Source organism: Corythoichthys intestinalis, chromosome 22, assembly GCF_030265065.1.
Source record: "Corythoichthys intestinalis isolate RoL2023-P3 chromosome 22, ASM3026506v1, whole genome shotgun sequence".
Classification (NCBI taxonomy): Eukaryota; Metazoa; Chordata; class Actinopteri; order Syngnathiformes; family Syngnathidae; genus Corythoichthys; species Corythoichthys intestinalis.
Genome location: NC_080416.1, coordinates 554,831 through 572,967, shown reverse-complemented (window position 1 = coordinate 572,967; position 18,137 = coordinate 554,831). Strand labels below are relative to the sequence as shown.

Below are 18,137 nucleotides of genomic sequence, written 5' to 3'. Positions count from 1 at the left end.
CGCTACAGTGTACTGTTGTGTATGAGGACGAAGGATTCAGCTGATTTTGCGGATTAATACTTTTATTTTTTGCATCACGCCAGCCAAACGGCTGCAGAAAAATCATTCTGTATGCGGGAGAGGCGTATGCGCCTTTTTGGAGTTTCAAAAGGTTCCCATTCACCGTGGATATTTACTGTGGGACCATTGGACTTACAAGGAAGTGAGTAAACATCTTGTTTTGTATTATGTCAAATACGAATACAGTGATTACAAAGTAAACACTATAAAATTCCTTTAAATAAAGGACTACTTACGTTTGATCATTGATAGGCATGTAAAAAGCTATCCTCACGCTCATTAGCAGTTAGCTGTTAGCACGTTAGCTACACAACAATTCCAGCCACCCTCCTCCAGGGAACGAACTGTAAATTGCTCTCCGCCGGGCGGTTTGCCGATCCGCAAAGAAACTCGACAACCGGGTCGTCATGTCAAATAATCCAGGCTAGTTATGTGTGATTTTCCACTTCGAAGACTTTGAAACATCCCTCGGTTCGGGTTAGCATGTCGGCTAGCTGTCACTCCTTCTGGTCTGTTTACATTCTCCGAAGCCAGGGAAGGGAAATGACATATGTCCGATTTAGGTGTCATAAAATATCGTTCGGCAGGTGTGACAGTAAAGGTAAAGTCGACTGTTTTGACCATTATGGAGTAATTTTGCCATGTCGTCTTGAATAAATGGATTTTTATTATTTTATATTCCATTTAGCACAAGTTATTTGTCATGACCATGCCATTTATTTAGCAATTGGGGAAAGTACTTGGGTAAAAAGAATATCCTGTAAAAATATTGAAGTAAAGAGACAGAAACAATGACATTTTGCCGCTCTCTTCGTCACGTTTTCCTCATTGTGAATAGTTCCCCCTCGACGGGCTGACTGGTCCTTCTCAAGCCATTTATATAGCTATTGGGGAAAAATACTTGGATAAAAAGAATATCCTGTAAAAATATTGAAGTAAAGAGACAGAAACAATGACATTTTGACGCTCTCTTCGTCGCGTTTTCCTCATTGTGAATAGTTCCCCCTCGACGGGCTGACTGGTCCTTCTCAAGCCATTTATATAGCTATTGGGGAAAATACTTGGATAAAAAGAATATCCTGTAAAAATATTGGGAGTAGAGAGACTGAAACAATGACATTTTGCAGCTCTCTTCGTCTCGTTTTCCTCGTTCTGAACAATTCTCCCTCAATGGGCTGAATAGTAAAACCGATGAGCCTAGTCTACCGCTGACGTCATCCACCTGTTGGGGACGCTAAAGCCCTATAATTGTAGGTGTGGCTAACCGGCAGATTAAAAGACTAATTTCTCGTCATCTGCGCTTTGCTAAATTGTTGTATATGGTCGAATCGTCTCAAAATATGATTCTAATTCACATAATAATGCCATTTAAGACTTTTTTTCTGGTGTCGTATGCTCTTTAATAGATGGAACAAGCAATGTGTTTAAACTGAGGTGATTAAAAAAAAAAAAATCAGATATGATTGTGAGGAAGTTTTTGTATTTCCAGAGGTTGCAGTTACGCAACAAGTGTACGACAAACACTAACGACATTGCAATTCACTAAGTGTAGTAGAGTTATCCGATATCTGCTAATAAACGCATTTATAATTAAACATGGATACTATCAGTTTTATGCAGGTACGTACACTGCTGGCCAAAAGTAATGGCACCCCTGCAATTCTGTCAGCTAATGCTCAATTTCTCCGAGAAAATGATTGTAATTACAAATGATTTGGTAGTAATATCTTCATTTATTTTGCTTGCAATGAAAAAACACAAAAGAGAATAATCATTATCATTTTACATAAAACTTTACAACTCATGTGATGCTTCTCTACTTTTGTGTAATAAACAGCACCATTTACTTACATGTGGCACATAACAAGTGGTGGCAATAGCCAAATCACACTTGCAGCCAATTAAAATGGATTCAAGTTGACTCCACCTCTGTCCTGTGTCCTTGTGTGTACCACATTGAGCAAGAAGAGCAAAGAAATGTCTGAGGACTTGAGAAGCAAAATTGTGAGGATACAAGTCCATCCCCAAAGACCTGAATGTTCCTGTGTCTACTGTGCGCATTGTCATCAATAAGTGTAAAGCCCACGGCACTATGGCTAACCTCCCTAGATGTGGAGGGCGCAGTGTCATCAATAAGTTTAAAGCCCACGGCACTATGGCTAACCTCCCTAGATGTGGAGGAAAAAGAAATATTGACGAGAGATTTCAACCAAAGATTGTGCGGATGGTGGATAAAGAACCTCCACTAACATCCAAACAAGTTCAAGCTGTGGCACCCTTCAAATCTCAGAGACCTGGAGCAGTTGGCCAAAGAACATTGGTCTAAAATTCCAGCAGAGAATTTTAAGAATCTCACTGATGGATACGAGAGGCGGTTGTTGGCAGTTATTTTGTCTAAAGGTTGTGCTACCAAGTATTAGGCTGAGGGTGCCAATACTTTTGTCCGGCCCATTTTTGGAGTTTTGCGTAAAATGATCATTCTCTTCTATGGTTTGTCATTGCAAGCAAAACAAATGAAGATATTACTACCAAAAGCATTCTTAATTGCAATCATTTTCCGGGAGAAGTTGAACATTATCTGACAGAATTGCAAGGGTGTCAATTCTTTTGGCCGGTACTGTATACTGGGGTTTAGTTAATGTACAAATGTTCAGTTTTGGTGCCTGGGCTGTTTCCAACTTTGCACAGCAGATATACCTAGAACTGTCTCCAAATGCATGTTTCTTTTTTTTAATTGACTGAAAGACTTTAATCACTCATGGTGCACAAATAAAATGAACAATAACTGAAATATAATGGCCACATATGGTGTTATATAGCGCTATTCCACCTTTCAAGGCGCTCAAAGCGCTTTACACTATCTCGCCATCCACCTACTGGTGACGCAGCACCAGGAGCAACGTGGGGTTCAGTATCTTGCTCAAGGACACTTAGGAGTTCATCAGGGCGGAGAATTGAACCCACAACCTCTGTGTTGGGGGACAACTACTCTACCACTGAGCCACGCCACATCTAACTACTGCATCACCAGAAAGAAATGGTCATTAAGAAAACAAATAAAACGCATCATTCTATTTAAAAATCTGTACAAAAGCCCAACGAAATGCATCATGGGAATTGCATTACTGCCGGCCTGTATTTGTGATGCTTAGGTCACCCCCTAGTGGCTCTTTGGGGTAACTAGTGTAAACGTGTTATTACAGAAATTTTGGCTCATTTCAATTCATTTTATTGATATGGGACATTATTTTGGCACTTTTTCTAAAACTTCAGTTGAAGTTATTTCAGTTTATATCATTAGGAAAACCGTGAAGTTGTTACATTTATCACTATTAAAGCATCATAATACTTGACAATAATATGTTGAGGCCACGACCGCAAAAAACGGTATCGGTTTGAAATCGGATTTTTGGATAACATCGGGTTCTCGATTACAAAGTTATTAGTGGACAACTACTAATAAGTAATTTTGGCCAAAAGGCTAAGACAAAAATGAAAATAGTGGCCAAAAACAACATTGGTTCAGACATATGTAATATAGACATCCTCAAATAACAGCATCGTACTCGGCCACTGTTAAGTCAGTCACAAACAGAGAGCGTTATAAAATGATATCATACGGTATAGGCATAGACTTCATTACCTATTGACGTGACACTTCGTCATTCTTTGCGCGATGGCTTACAATAGGGGGCCGAGCTTGAATCTTCATTTAGTTATATCATGTCAAAGCTGGGTTTAAGCTTGGATTTTTGAAGAACTACGAAAGTTGTACCGCATACAAACAAGAAGGATTGTCTCAGGAGTGATTTGTTCCAGGATTCAAGGTAAATATTCATTTTTTCGTACCATGTATGCATTTTGAAACGTTGTGAAAAAAAATCAATGGAAACGCTACGGCATTGGCGTCATTCTTTGACATAAATACGTAAAATAGATGCGTAACTGCCAGGTTTTTAGCTCTTTCAACATAGAATCGAGACAGTTTTACGTCCATATCTATAAAAAATTAAGTGGTTGAATCATTCATTCCCAAGAATATTCTTCTTTGTTTACACATGGAGGCCGCTTAAAGACAAGCCGCATATTCGCCATATTTATGAAAAATACAAGCTACCTGCACAGTTTCTTTTGCTTTTAACCAAGAATCAAGACTGTTTTACATCCATATCTATGTAGAATTCGGGGATTTATGCATTTTATTCACAAGAATTTTCGCAAGAAAAGCTCTGGTTACGCCAGGGGGCCCCTAGCCTCATTCGCTACATAAAATAAACGCTAACTGCGACGTTTCTTTGCTTTTAACCAACAATCAATACTGTTTTACATCCATAGGTATGAAGAATTCAGGGATTTAAGCATTTATTCACAAGAATTTTTGGCAGAAAACCTGTTTACGCCAGGCAGCCAATAGCCTCATTCGCTAACAGTGTATAGTGTATAATGATTCTAAAGGGCTATTCTATTCTAAATTGTGATTGTATATGCAATTTATTAATAATCTATTTATATATTATTTATAATTGATTCTGCATGTTTTCCTCAAGTTTCTGATGTTAAATTGAGTTATTTATTAGCAGTTGAAAACTTAAGAAAAAATAATAAGTTGCTATTTTGGTCAAAAACTTATACTTTATGTTAAATATTGCTATTGATCCTGAAAATATAGGTGATTATCCCTGCATTTGGTGATTTTTGTGCATCTAGTGTAAAATCTGAGACTTTTATAGCCATTTTAAGTTGCGTTATACTTATATAAAAAATAATTAATCGGGATTTGATAAGGGAACGACTTTGAATTTTTTGATGCCGCTGCTCATGGAGACTCATATATGGCTAATGTAGGTGCCTGTTTTGGCTTTAGGTGAGAAGCAGCTTTGTTCTTGTTTTTGAAAATCGGCCCCCTATGAATCAGCCCCGTTTTCCGTGCCATGTCAATAGGTTATGAAGTCTATGCTATAGGAATGTATCAATGTTAAGATGGCCATTTGAAAGTTACTCACCATACTGTCGTAATGTATCAGCTCCAGCTCGTAGTCCGGAAGGATATCGGCCCTCTCGTTCACCAGAGTCAAGGCCATCTTAGCGGCGGGGAGGCAGGCTTGCCCCCCGGGCCAGCCTCCGCTCATGGGGAAGAGCGCGCCGATGTATAGCTTCTTCTTGCCGAGAGCTGGATAGGAGCAGAAGAGGAATAGGGCCAGGGTCAGCGTCAGGGTCGCTCGCAAGCCGGGGGCAGACCTGCTGCATCGGCAGACTCTCGCCATTCTACAGCACTTAAGGCTTCACAGGTAAAGTCCACTTGATTTGATCAGAATACGTGTCAGTTCATTTCCATCAGTTTTTTCTTTGGATATAGGATGACATTTAATTGACTGATTTTTTTCTTCTCCAATTCTTTTCTTAAGATACAGAGTGAAGAGCAGTCTAGAGTTAGTCCCAACTTGGCATGGAAGTCCAAGTTCCAAGTAGATTTTCAGCTTTTTCTAAGGTGCTGAAATGCCCATTGGTTAAAAAAAAAAAAAAATCCTTTATGAAGAAACAAGGCTGGAATTCTGCTCTGTAATAGTTTGTCAGCCCGCCTACATTCTCTGCTCTCCGGTCCAAAGGCGTGTGACGACGAACGTCGGCTCCGGAGCCCGGCGACGCGCGAGCATCATCTGTTGGTTTCCAGTCAGAGCGTCCGAGTAAGATGACTCAATTGGAGCGGAAAGGAAAAAATGGAAGAAGACGGAAAAAGTATGCCGGTCGTCGAGCGACAGAAGAACGGGAGCTGCGCGGTCCAACGTGTCCGAATGAGGTTTGACTGCAGCGGCGCAGCAGCCGCTTGTGAGAGGCGAGGAAGACAAGGAGGAGGGAGAGGATGATGAGGAGGAGGAGGGATGTTCTCACTGTTTCACAAACCACTTTGAATTTGCAATCCCATAACACGGCGCCGCTCATTTATCTTCCACCTCCCACTCACGACCTCCCTGCCTCCCACCAAACATACTATATCTGTGTATTTTTCCACACAGCACATTCTAAACAATCATATGGAATGCTGCTCAAACGTCCAGGCATACCGTATGGCCAATTTAATATTTATTACGCGACGCGATCCCATTTATGATTTCAGTTCAGTCTCGACGTGTCATCCAGCACCGACTTGTTGCCTTTCTTGAAACTCCGTGACGTTGGTACGTTCGTACCTTTACATTTCTAAATATTTCCACACATTTTAACCAGTGTTGTTTTTGTTACACTGCTAGCCAAGAGTATTGGCACCCCTGCAATTCTGTCCGGTAATGCTGAATTTCTCCCAGAAAATGATTGCAATTACAAATGCTTTGGTCGTAATATCTTCATTTATTTTGCTTGCAATGAAAAAACACAGAAGAAAATGAAAAAATATATATCATTTTACACAAAACAAAAGTATTGGTACCCTTTGAAAAATCATTTGATGCTTTTCTAATTTGTGTAATTAACAGTACCTGTGGCACATAACAGGTGGTGGCAATAACTAAATCACACTTGCAGCCAGTTAAAATGGATTAAAGTTGACTCAACCTCTGTCCTGTGTTCTTGCGTGTACCACATTGAGCATGGAGAAAAGAAAGAAGACCAAATAACTGTCTGAGGACTTGAGAAGCAAAATTGTGAGGAAGCATGGGCGATCTCAAGGCTACAGGTCCACCTCCGAAGACCTGAATGTTCCTGTGTCTACCGTGCGCAGTGTCATCCGTGAGTGTAAAGCCCATGGCACTGTGGCTAACCTACCTAAATATGGATGGAAAACAAAAATTGACGAGAGATTTCAACGAAAGATTGTGCGGATGGTGGATAAAGAACCTCGACTCACATCCAAACAAGTTCAAGCTGTCCCGCAGTCCGAGGGTACGACAGTGTCAACCCGTACTATCCGTCGGCGTCTGATTGAAAAGGGACTCTATGGTAGGATACCCAGGAAGACGCCACTTCTGACCCAGAGACATAAAAAAGCCAGGCTGTAGTTTGCCAAAACTTGCCTGAGAAAGCCAAAAACGTTTTGGAAGAATGTTCTCTGGTCAGATGAGACAAAAGTAGAGCTTTATGCGAAAAGGAATCAACAGAGTTTACAGGGAAAACAAACTAGGCCTTCAAAAAAAGAACACGGTCCCCACAGTCAAACATGGCGGAGGTTCCCTGATGTTTTGGGGTTGCTTTGCTACCTTTGGCACTGGACTGCTTGACCGTGTCCATGGTACTATGAAGTCTGAAAACTACCAACAAATTTTGCAGCATAATGTAGGGCCCAGTGTGAGAAAGCTGGGTCTCCCTCAAAGGTCATGGGTCTTCCAGCAGGACGATGACCCAAAACATACTTCAAAAGCACTAGAAAGTGGTTTGAGAGAAAGCACTGGAGACTTCTAAAGTGGCCAAACCTGAATCCCATAGAACACCTCTGGAGAGATCTGAAAATGGCACCCTTCAAATCTCAGAGACCTGGAGCAGTTGGCCAAAGAAGAATGGTCGTAAATTCCAGCAGAGCATTGAAAGAAACTCAGTGATGGATAGGGCAAGCGGTTGTTTGCAGTTATTTTGTCTAAAAGTTGTGCTACCAAGTATTAGGCTGAGGGTGCCAATACTTTTGTCTGGCCCATTTTTGGAGTTATGTGTAAAATGGTGATGATTTAATTTTTTTTTTTCCATTCTCTTTTTTGATTTTCCATTGCAAGCAAAATAAATGTAGATATTACTACCAAAGCATTGGTAATTGCAATCCTTTTCTGGGTGAAATTAAGCATTATCTGACAGAATTGCAGGGGTGCCAACACTTTTGGCCAGGACGAAAATACTTTTTAGTTTTAGGGGCAAAACACACGGGAGGCGATGGCCAAATGGAAATTGCCGTTGAGCTGAAAGCCAACACACGAGGTGCGATGCGAGTGCAGCGCCAAGCGACAGTGAAACGCATCGCCCTCTGGCTGTGCGTCATTGCTAGTCTCTGATTGGCTATGTATTTGGAGGGCATTTAAACATTTCCAGCCCCAACAATTGCTGCTATTTTACTTATGTCCCAGAAATCATGCCGAGATGTATCATAAAGTATGTGCTGATCTCACGTACACTGCTAAAATGACACGCTTTTTTATTAATGACAAGCAATTTATACAATCATTGAAAATGCACAGCAAAAGTACAAGAGAAAAATTAAATATCCATGTTTTTTTTCCTCCCTACACCCCATGTTGACAAAGTGTGGCGTGTGGATGTCAATTTCCGGATTGGACAGTGTCCTCGCAGGTGATTTGTCAATCAATAAATACAGTGCCTTGCAAAAGTATTCGGCCCCCTTGAATCTTGCGACCTTTCGCCACATTTCAGGCTTCAAACATAAAGATATGAAATTTCATTTTTTTGTCACCATTTCAGGCTTCAAACATAAAGATATGAAATTTCATTTTTTTCTCAAGAATCAACAACAAGTGGGACACAATCGTGAAGTGGAACAACATTTATCGGATAATTTAAACTTTTTTAACAAATAAAAAACTGAAAAGTGGGGCGTGCAATATTATTCGGCCCCTTTACTTTCAGTGCAGCAAACTCACTCCAGAAGTTCAGTGAGGATCTCTGAATGATCCAATGTTGTCCTAAATGACCGATGATAATAAATAGAATCCACCTGTGTGTAATCAAGTCTCCGTATAAATGCACCTGCTCTGTGATAGTCTCAGGGTTCTGTTTAAAGTGCAGAGAGCATTATGAAAACCAAGGAACACACCAGGCAGGTCCGAGATACTGTTGTGGAGAAGTGTAAAGCCGGATTTGGATACAAAAAGATTTCCCAAGCTTTAAACATCTCAAGGAGCACTGTTCAAGCCATCATATTGAAATGGAAGGAGCATCAGACCACTGCAAATCTACCAAGACCCGGCCGTCCTTCCAAACTTTCTTCTCAAACAAGGAGAAAACTGATTCTCAGATGCAGCCAAGAGGCCCATGATCACTCTGGATGAACTGCAGAGATCTACAGCTGAGGTGGGAGAGTCTGTCCATAGGACAACAATCAGTCGTACACTGCACAAATCTGGCCTTTATGGAAGAGTGGCAAGAAGAAAGGCATTTCTCAAAGATATCCATAAAAAGTCTCGTTTAAAGTTTCCCACAAGCCACCTGGGAGACACACCAAACATGTGGAAGAAGGTGCTCTTTTCAGATGAAACCACAATTGAACTTTTTGGCCACAATGCAAAACGATATGTTTGGCGTAAAAGCAACACAGCTCATCACCCTGAACACACCATCCCCACTGTCTAACATGGTGGTGGCAGCATCATGGTTTGGGCCTGCTTTTCTTCAGCAGGGACAGGGAAGATGGTTAAAATTGACGGGAAGATGGATGCAGCCAAATACAGGAACATTCTGGAAGAAAACCTGTTGGTATCTGCACAAGACCTGAGACTGGGACAGAGATTTATCTTCCAACAGGACAACGATCCAAAACATAAAGCCAAATCTACAATGGAATGGTTCAAAAATAAACGTATCCAGGTGTTAGAATGGCCAAGTCAAAGTCCAGACCTGAATCCAATGGAGAATCTGTGGAAAGAGCTGAAGACTGCTGTTCACAAACACTCTCCATCCAACCTCACTGAGCTCGAGCTGTTTTGCAAGGAAGAATGGGCAAGAATGTCAGTCTCTCGATGTGCAAAACTGATAGAAACATACCCCAAGCGTCTTGCAGCTGTAATTGGAGCAAAAGGTGGCGCTACAAAGTATTAACGCAAGGGGGCCGAATAATATTGCATGCCCCACTTTTCAGTTTTTTATTTGTTAAAAAAGTTGAAATTATCCAATAAATTTTGTTCCACTTCACGATTGTGTCCCACTTGTTGTTGATTCTTGACAAAGAATTAAAATTTTATATCTTTATGTTTGAAGCCTGAAATGTGGCGAAAGGTTGCAAGGTTCAAGGGGGCCGAATACTTTTGCAAGGCACTGTATGTTGCTGACAGCAACAGGAATTGAACCAAAATTTCAGGTGCACAAACGTCGACCGTCGCGATCGTTCCATAGAATATACTGTATATTGAACGCGAGCGACGTCACCTCCTCCGTGTTTTGCACTTCACTCATATTTTAGTCATTTCAAAATGGCTTCGTCTAGTTTTTGTTGACAAAAGCTTTCATGTAGTTAGTCAACAAATATTCCAAATGTAAAATTCAGGTGGGAAAAAATCAAGGTTTCCACCAATTTGACGAACACATAATTGTCACATCTACAAGGACAACGCCAACTTAGCGTCATACATCATACAAAATCAGCAGGAGAACGGCACATTATTTTCAATGACTTCTACTCTCCTGGATGCCACGAACTGTATGTTGTCCGAGACGACGCGCCCCGTGCTAAATGCTAACGTTACAAGTTTCATTTAGTGTGATGATCACTCAGCACAGATCTTTAAAGGCTAAAGCAACATTGCACATTTTCTTGCCAAGATCAGAATGTGTTTCAAAACAAGCAAGCCTGGAGCCTGGAAAGGACACAGGTGAGTTGGGGGGAATGGAGGGGGAGGGGTGCAGCATGTCACATGAGTGAAACAACCAGACACCGCTACGATGCGTGCCAACTACACGTACAATGAGAATATTTCACACATTGTGAACATATGACAGAAACTATGGTGCATTTTTGTCTGGCATTTTGTCTAGCATTTGTCTCGTTATGTTTGTCTCCCAAGTTACGTTTTTAGCTCGTTATCGTTTCACAGGCATGAAAGGGTTAAAAATGTAAGAAGGGTGTGGAGGAAATATGTTCAACTAGGGTTGTCCCAAACAACTAATTTTCTCTCAATTAGTCAGCCAGCTATTTTTAAGATTAGTCGACTAAGCTAATATATATATATATATACAGGTATATATATATATATATATATTTTTTTTTTTTTACTAATTTCACAATTTTTGCTTATTAATTCACACACAAAAAAAAACATTTTGGAACACTTAAATTATTTATTAAAGTACAAATACACACATAAATAACAACAATAAATCACAAATAAACAATGAGGTAAAATGCTGATAGCATTAACTAGTGCAAAAGAATGGAATGTAAACAGATTCAGAACACTGAGTTTCCCTTTCCAACATGATTCAAAACAATTCTTAACAAACAAACAAAACAAATCTAGGATTAATATAGTATACTACTATATGTAATAGTAGCATAATAGTTATTCATTGCCAATGAGATTTTTCATAAAGGGTGTCATTTTAAAGCTATTCATAGTGTAGAATCTGACTTCTGAAGTATGTGGGATTAACTCCAGAAATTGTTATTTATATGACAAACATGACGTGCTTTTATTTTTGAAATTTTCACCGGAAGTACTTTCGCTAAACCGCTAACCGTAAGCTTTACACTCTGCAAAAAAAAAAACTCTTTTGTCATTTCGTGAGGTGTCGGTAATCAATTTTTTTTCCCTTTTTTTCATTTGCAAATGCTGTTAACCAGCGATTTTTCATGTTTGAAGTGTCACCTTTCAACCGGAAGTTTGCGTTTTGGAGATGACTGCCAATGTTTTATAGCAGGCTAAAGTAGGTTGTTTTAGTCTCAATGTAGCAAGGCTAACATTTACAGTGCTTAATATAGATGTTCTTCCTTAGTTTGTATGTCTGAACTTTGATTCTACAGTGTGTTGATGACCAACAGACATCTGTGAAAAGGAGTCTCATATGCCATTAGCACGCACGTGTACACGCACACGCTAATGTATGCACGTATGCACGCGACGATAAAACGCCGCCATGAAAATTACCGCCCTCATTTTTATTTACCGTGCGATAAATGGACTCATTGCATATCACGACAGGCTTAGCAACGTCAATAAAACATGTCGTTAGTTAGGTGGACTTACAATCTGCCAGCTTGTCTCCTGTCGTCTTCCAAAATTACACCTGGGTGACTGCGCTTTAGGTGTTCATTCACGGCCGACGTGCAGCCAAGCTTGGCATTGAAGAGACGGGACACAACAGTGTACCCTCGAGTATTTAAATAAATGAACTAATTCAATGTTTTGGCCACTTTGGTGCGCTTTTTTGGCTTTGTGCCGCTTTCTCCGCTTGCATACCAAGCGTCCGACATTAAAAAAAAAAAAAAAATCTCCCGACCCTGCCCCCCCCTTAAAAATGTTCTCCTCGGATCTACACAATTCACGTAGGTCACCCTTTTTGACTTCAAAACGGCGAATTTCGCCGAAAGGTGAGAGAATTTCATGCCTGGTTTCATCATGAAAAAATTGTTCGTCGATGAAATATTTTTGTTATTGTCATCTTTGACGGAAAAAACAATGCCGCAGACTCATGACTTTGTATCGTTTGTATGGCTAATTTCTTTTCCCTCGTCGGGCAAACCAATGTAGGAGAAACAGAAGAGACACACGGTGTCGCACAATCCTACTGCAGGAGCACGTGATACAGAGTGAATGTGACCCTCAAGGGTTTTCTTGATTAGGAATGATGCGTTTTGCTCTGTGTGTGTGCGTGCGCGTGCGTGTTTAATAAGCACTTTTGCCACCCGTCCCGACTCCAGCACTTCATTCTCATTATTGGCTTTTTTTCTAGTCGGTCACTTCAATCTGTTGTCATTTGCCAACTTTTTTCCCTTCCGTCTTTCATTTTCTTACGAAGGTCGATAGGTATCTCAGTGCGGCTCTCGCATTCATTCGGATTATAAAAGGGACATGCTGTATACGTATTGTATTTGCTATATTGCTGTGAAGGCTTCTCTGCCAATGCAGCTTGTTAAATGGCTTTCCAAGACAGGAAAATCATGAGTCATTTGGAGATCAAATTGGAGGATTTCCAGAAAATACCTCTAAATATAGATCCTAAGGCTGCCGCATTTTAAAGAGTCGTCATCGGCCAAGTCCATGAAGGGAGCCTTTTTTTTTTTTTTGCAACTGCTTAACTACAATGCATAGAAAGAGATTTTTATACGAAGCAATATTTGTTGGGGGATTGATTTTCCCAGGAAAAGGGAGAAAGTAATCTGTTCCACAATGCTGCTTTCAATCCATTTTGTCAGGATGTCGAAACAATTTTACCGATAATAAAACTGACGAAACGATTGTATACGTATGCAATGTCAGCCTGTATTAACTTTAGGAGGCCAATATTGGCGGTAGTAATAATTTAAAAAGAAACAAATCTTTGATAACAATAATGAATCTCTCTGGTACAGATCAAAAGTTATCTCTGAAAATATTTAACAACCTAAATGGGTTATTAAATGTTTTGACAGTCTAATGCACATCTTTTCCATTTGTTCTCCCTCTCTCTCAAAATCCAGTTTAACTAAAACTACCAAGGGTGGATCAGTTGATACGAATATCTTTTGTATCCAGAGAAGAGTCATCGGACACAAAACAGTATATCTTTTGTGAGCATTGAGGTCCTCATTAGTCATTCCCATTCACACTCGCAAAACCATACCTGTCAATTTGTTTGGTTTCGGCGAAATTTGTACAAGTGAGCACTGATTTTTAAATGTATATGCCGCTGTACATTCAAATTCTGTACATTTTTCGCACATTACGTTTTTTTCCTCCGTTCGGATTATGTCACCGTTTCGGCAACGAGACAATGTGCGTTTTTATGCGTTGCTACGTTGGTTGAATGACGCGAGAAAAGTCAGAAACACGGAGAGAAGAGTGTTTGTTGGGATGCTGGAGCAAACATGATGCTAGGCGGCTGCAATATTTCCTGACTGTAGCCAACAGCCTACAATCTATGCTTAGATATCACATGCATATAGAACTAAACGCGAAATGACAGACTCAACGGCGTTAGTAAACAGCTGCCATTTTAAAGCAGTAGACTTCACAGAAAGGCCCTGTTGTAGTGAACCTTACTAGCGAACCTAAGTAGCTTTTTTAGCTAAAATACACCTAAATCAGCAAAATCTTGACTTAAATCCATCTATAAATGATGAAACAGTTTTAAAACTTTCACATGTCGAAAGTAGACAGAAGGGAACTCATGTAAAAATGGGAGCAATTTTAACAACTTTAACAGTTGATTCACAACATTAAATGACTACAAAACATAGCAAAGGTTACTAGTTTTTTTTTGTTTTTTTTTCAAATTAAAAAAAACATGAAAAGTAACACCAGTTACTTTGCCAAGTAACTAATTACTCTTATATTCAGGTAACTGAGTTACCAACTCAATTACTTTTTGGGAGAAGTAATTTGTAACTGTAATTACTTTTTTAAAAGTAAGATTAACAACACTAGTCTTAAAGTGATCTTCTGATTTAAATACATGTAGGCTCTAATAAACCACAATTGTTCTCTTGTACTAAAATATGTTGCTAGAAACACATAAAATGTTAAATCAATGGCAATATTTTATAATATTTAGTCCATATTTTGACCGTTAGTTGGCGCCATGGTTTGCGGGCTCGCAGTGATGACGTCATTGGTATCTTGCGTGTTCAACAATTGCTTATTGCTGCCTAAACTCGCGAAGTAAAATGCCACGATGTGCTGCTTTTTGATGCAATTTCCAGCCAAATGGAAAAAAAGGGGAGTGAAGTGAGTGGTCAAGGTGGAATTATTTTTTTTAGTGAACAAATGTGCATAAGTCGAAGCTTCTCCCCCTTTTAGGTCACTGAATGCATGTATCCTACCCACCACGCGTTACAACTGGCGCCCAAACATTTTTTCTGGATCCTCAGTCAAGTAAGGGTCCCATCGTGTCTGCAATGATGGTTTTGGATCTGTCCATTTATTTTTATTCATCGGTCCCACAGCGGCTTTTCGGATCAGTCTATTTTGTGGAATCGACGGCCCGATCGCAGCTGCAACATTGCCATGGGATCGGTCTAATTCCTGGATCTTCGAGTGAGTAAAAAACGCGGATTTGGATTAGTATTGCTATCTTTTTGTTGACTATTCTTCGTGGGAGTTTTCCCCAAATCATATTAAATAATTAAAGCACTATGGCACGCTACAGTGACGACAGTGACTCTGACGTGGACCTTACAACAATGTTGGAGTTCGACAGGGAATGTGTGTTTGCGGACTGCTGAGCTCCCGAATGAAGAGTGGTCAAGGTGGAAATATTATTTTTTTGTGAATAAATGCGCATAAGTGGAAGCTTCTCCCCTTTCTGGTACTTTTATACACGTATCCTAGCTACCACGCGTTACAATGTACAAGACCTGGATTACACAAGGTGTGCTCTTTGGCCTGTACTGTATGTAAAGCACACGACAGCTCTACATAATTATATTGGGAAAACGTTTGAAAATGCAATATGCTTACCTTGAATATCTGCTAATAAAACCGGAGTTCCCGAATCCCAACAGCATGCACTCTCGCTCCCAACCCGAGTTCCCAACAGGACTCTCTCGCATCACCAGTTTTGCCCAACTTTTGTCTTATCAGGTATTTGCTGCACGCATTTTTCCCTGAAACTCGTCTTGTGAACGACCGACAGTGCTGTCCTGCTCTTCACTTTTCAGATCTGGTTCAAATAGGAAGGGTAGAACTGACGACATGTTGGGAAAGCTAACGAGTGACAAGCTGGAATTTAAGCATTCGGGGCCAGTGACGTCACGCACTGCGATGTAACAATGGCGACCTATCACTAAAAATAATTTTACAAACTTTATTAAAACAAAAACATTAAGAGGGGTTTTAATATCAAATTATTATAACTCATACTAACATTTATGTTTTAAGAATTACTTGTCTTAAAAATAGAGGATCCCTATAAGATGAAGTATGCAAAATGAAAAGTGACGAAAGCAGAGATTTTATTCTGCCAATTTGTTGCCGAACACAATTTGCCTGCAACTATTGCTGATCACTTCTCAGAATTAGCAAAAGAAATGTTCCCTGACTCAAAGATTGCATCGGTAAGTTCATTTTATCAATTGACCTTTTTAATTTATAATTGGACACACAAACGAACTACCTTCAAGTCAAACTGAGCAGCGAGCTGAAGTGGCATGAAGTGCAGCCATCAAGACATGATACAAATTGCCAACAGTGCTACATACAATTATAACAAAAGTCACTGTTAAATTTTAGTAATCATGATGTAGCTGAAGATATTGTTCTTTAATTGCACCAGGTTATATGTGAAAATATTACCAATAAATTCATGTTATTTTAAAAATTGAGTTTTACATTTGTTTCATATTGCACGCTATATATACAATGTTGTAAGATTAGTCAACAATTTGTAAGGGCATACGTCACTATTTGTAAGATTGCCAACGGCCTCGGGTTAACAGGTATGAAAGCCACAGGGTTGGATTGCTCCAATTAGCATCTTGAGTGTTTGCAGGGCAGGGCTGCCTTGGCTTTGTCAGACAGTGAACCACTCAGGCAGGGACTCGGGCGGACAACCTTTTTACATATTCCAAAAGCTGCAGTTTGCCTACAGTACAAGGGACAGTGTAGTACAAAACATTTTTAATGCGGTGACATAAGACACTTCGCTCTTTTCCCGGGGCAAGGTGTTGGAAGTTGTTGCCGAAGCAATTTTTCCTTCTGTGCCTTCTTTGCACCCACGTGAGAGTAAGCCAATTCCTTTGCAAGACCCACCAAGAAGTCCGCCCATCTCTCTTACCTTCCGGTGCATGCCTGATACAACACATATGCATGCAGTGCTGCCATGTCAGTCATATTGTAGAACACGACGACTGGCCATCTCCGTGTTCCTCCGTGTTCATCAAAGCCAAGGGAACACTGTAGGGAGCCCCCCAAATATTCAATATGCTAATTGCAGTTATCCAGAGCGAGAGTGTATCCCACCCCCCCTTCACACCGAGGCAGCGACTCCACAGGGGTGTGTAGGGGGCTTGTCTGCCGTATTGCTTGTGTGAGTGGTCTATTTTTTGACAAAGCCGAGTAGTCAGTTTGGTATCGGGGTCATTTGACGCTTTTCTGGTCTTTCTTTATAGCCAAAAAAAACCCAGGACTTCCCGTGTCAACTAAAGTCGTCGAATAATATTGGGTGATGAAAGCATTCAAAATAATATCGGGACTTATTGGTATCGGCTTTGCAACAGTAAGTATGCAGCGCTATAAATAAATGTACAACCCTTCAGCCTTTGTGCATGGGATCGTCGCAGCTCAGCACAACAGCAATGCTTAAAGTGACCTCCGGATTTTTCAGACGTACGATGCTTGGGATTTGTTAACTGGGGGAAAATCCCTAATCCCTCTCTCTTGGTGCACAAATAAAATGAACAATAATGAATTATAAACTCATCACATATAACGACCGCTTCACCAAAAAGAAATCGCCACTAAAAAAACAGTTATAATTAAAGAATCTGTGCAAAATTCCAGCAAGACGCATCTAGTCAAATCTAGGCATGTCCTATGATTGGCTGCCTGTATGTGTAATGCTTTGGTCACCCCGTAGTAACTCTTTGGAGTAACTAGTGTAAATATTTTATTTAATTCCAGACAGTTTTGGCTCATTTCAATTCATTTTATTGATATGGAGCATTATTTTGGTACTTTTTCTAAAATCTCAGTTGAACCAGTTCTCTTATTTATATTTATTGTTTTGGAAAACCTTGAAGTTGTTACATTTGTCATTAGTAAAGCATTCAGTGGGGCGTCACAATATAAATAGCAATACTATGCTAAGTCCACGACCGCATATATCCGATTTTGGAGTTAGACAACATCGGGATATCGGTTAAAAAGTCGTTATTGGACAACTCTAGTTCTACCACACAATTTCTTGAGGCTTAAATTGGTTGTTCTGTGTATTCAGTTCAAATATCCTAAAAAAATGCAATTTGAATGATATGACTGCGCTGGACATGAACAATAAACTGGGCTGCCAAACACGGTTTCAAATTCTTGCAGCGACACGAACACTCTCACGTACGCTGCTGTCTGTCAAAAGCAACCGTCAGGGTTGGCTGCGTGAATCCACATTGGCATGCAGCTTTCAGCATGCAGGGCTCCAGACACAAATGTCAACCTCGGTGATGACGGCACACGAAAAAATAGAAGTAAAGCAAGTGAGAGAAGGTTGCTGACAGCCAGAGAACTATACAGGTAAATACAATC

General features: G+C 40.2%; 1 protein-coding gene across 2 annotated transcripts in view; it reads right to left on the bottom strand.

Moving 5' to 3' along the window:
* Positions 1–18,137, bottom strand: part of gabbr1b (gamma-aminobutyric acid (GABA) B receptor, 1b) — a 147,381-nt gene that overhangs the window by 73,980 nt on the left and 55,264 nt on the right. For both annotated transcript variants that reach the window (XM_057827542.1, XM_057827543.1), the window contains one exon: positions 5,064–5,230. In XM_057827542.1, coding sequence (XP_057683525.1) covers positions 5,064–5,230 — 167 coding nt within the window. The remainder of the gene's footprint in view (positions 1–5,063; positions 5,231–18,137) is intronic.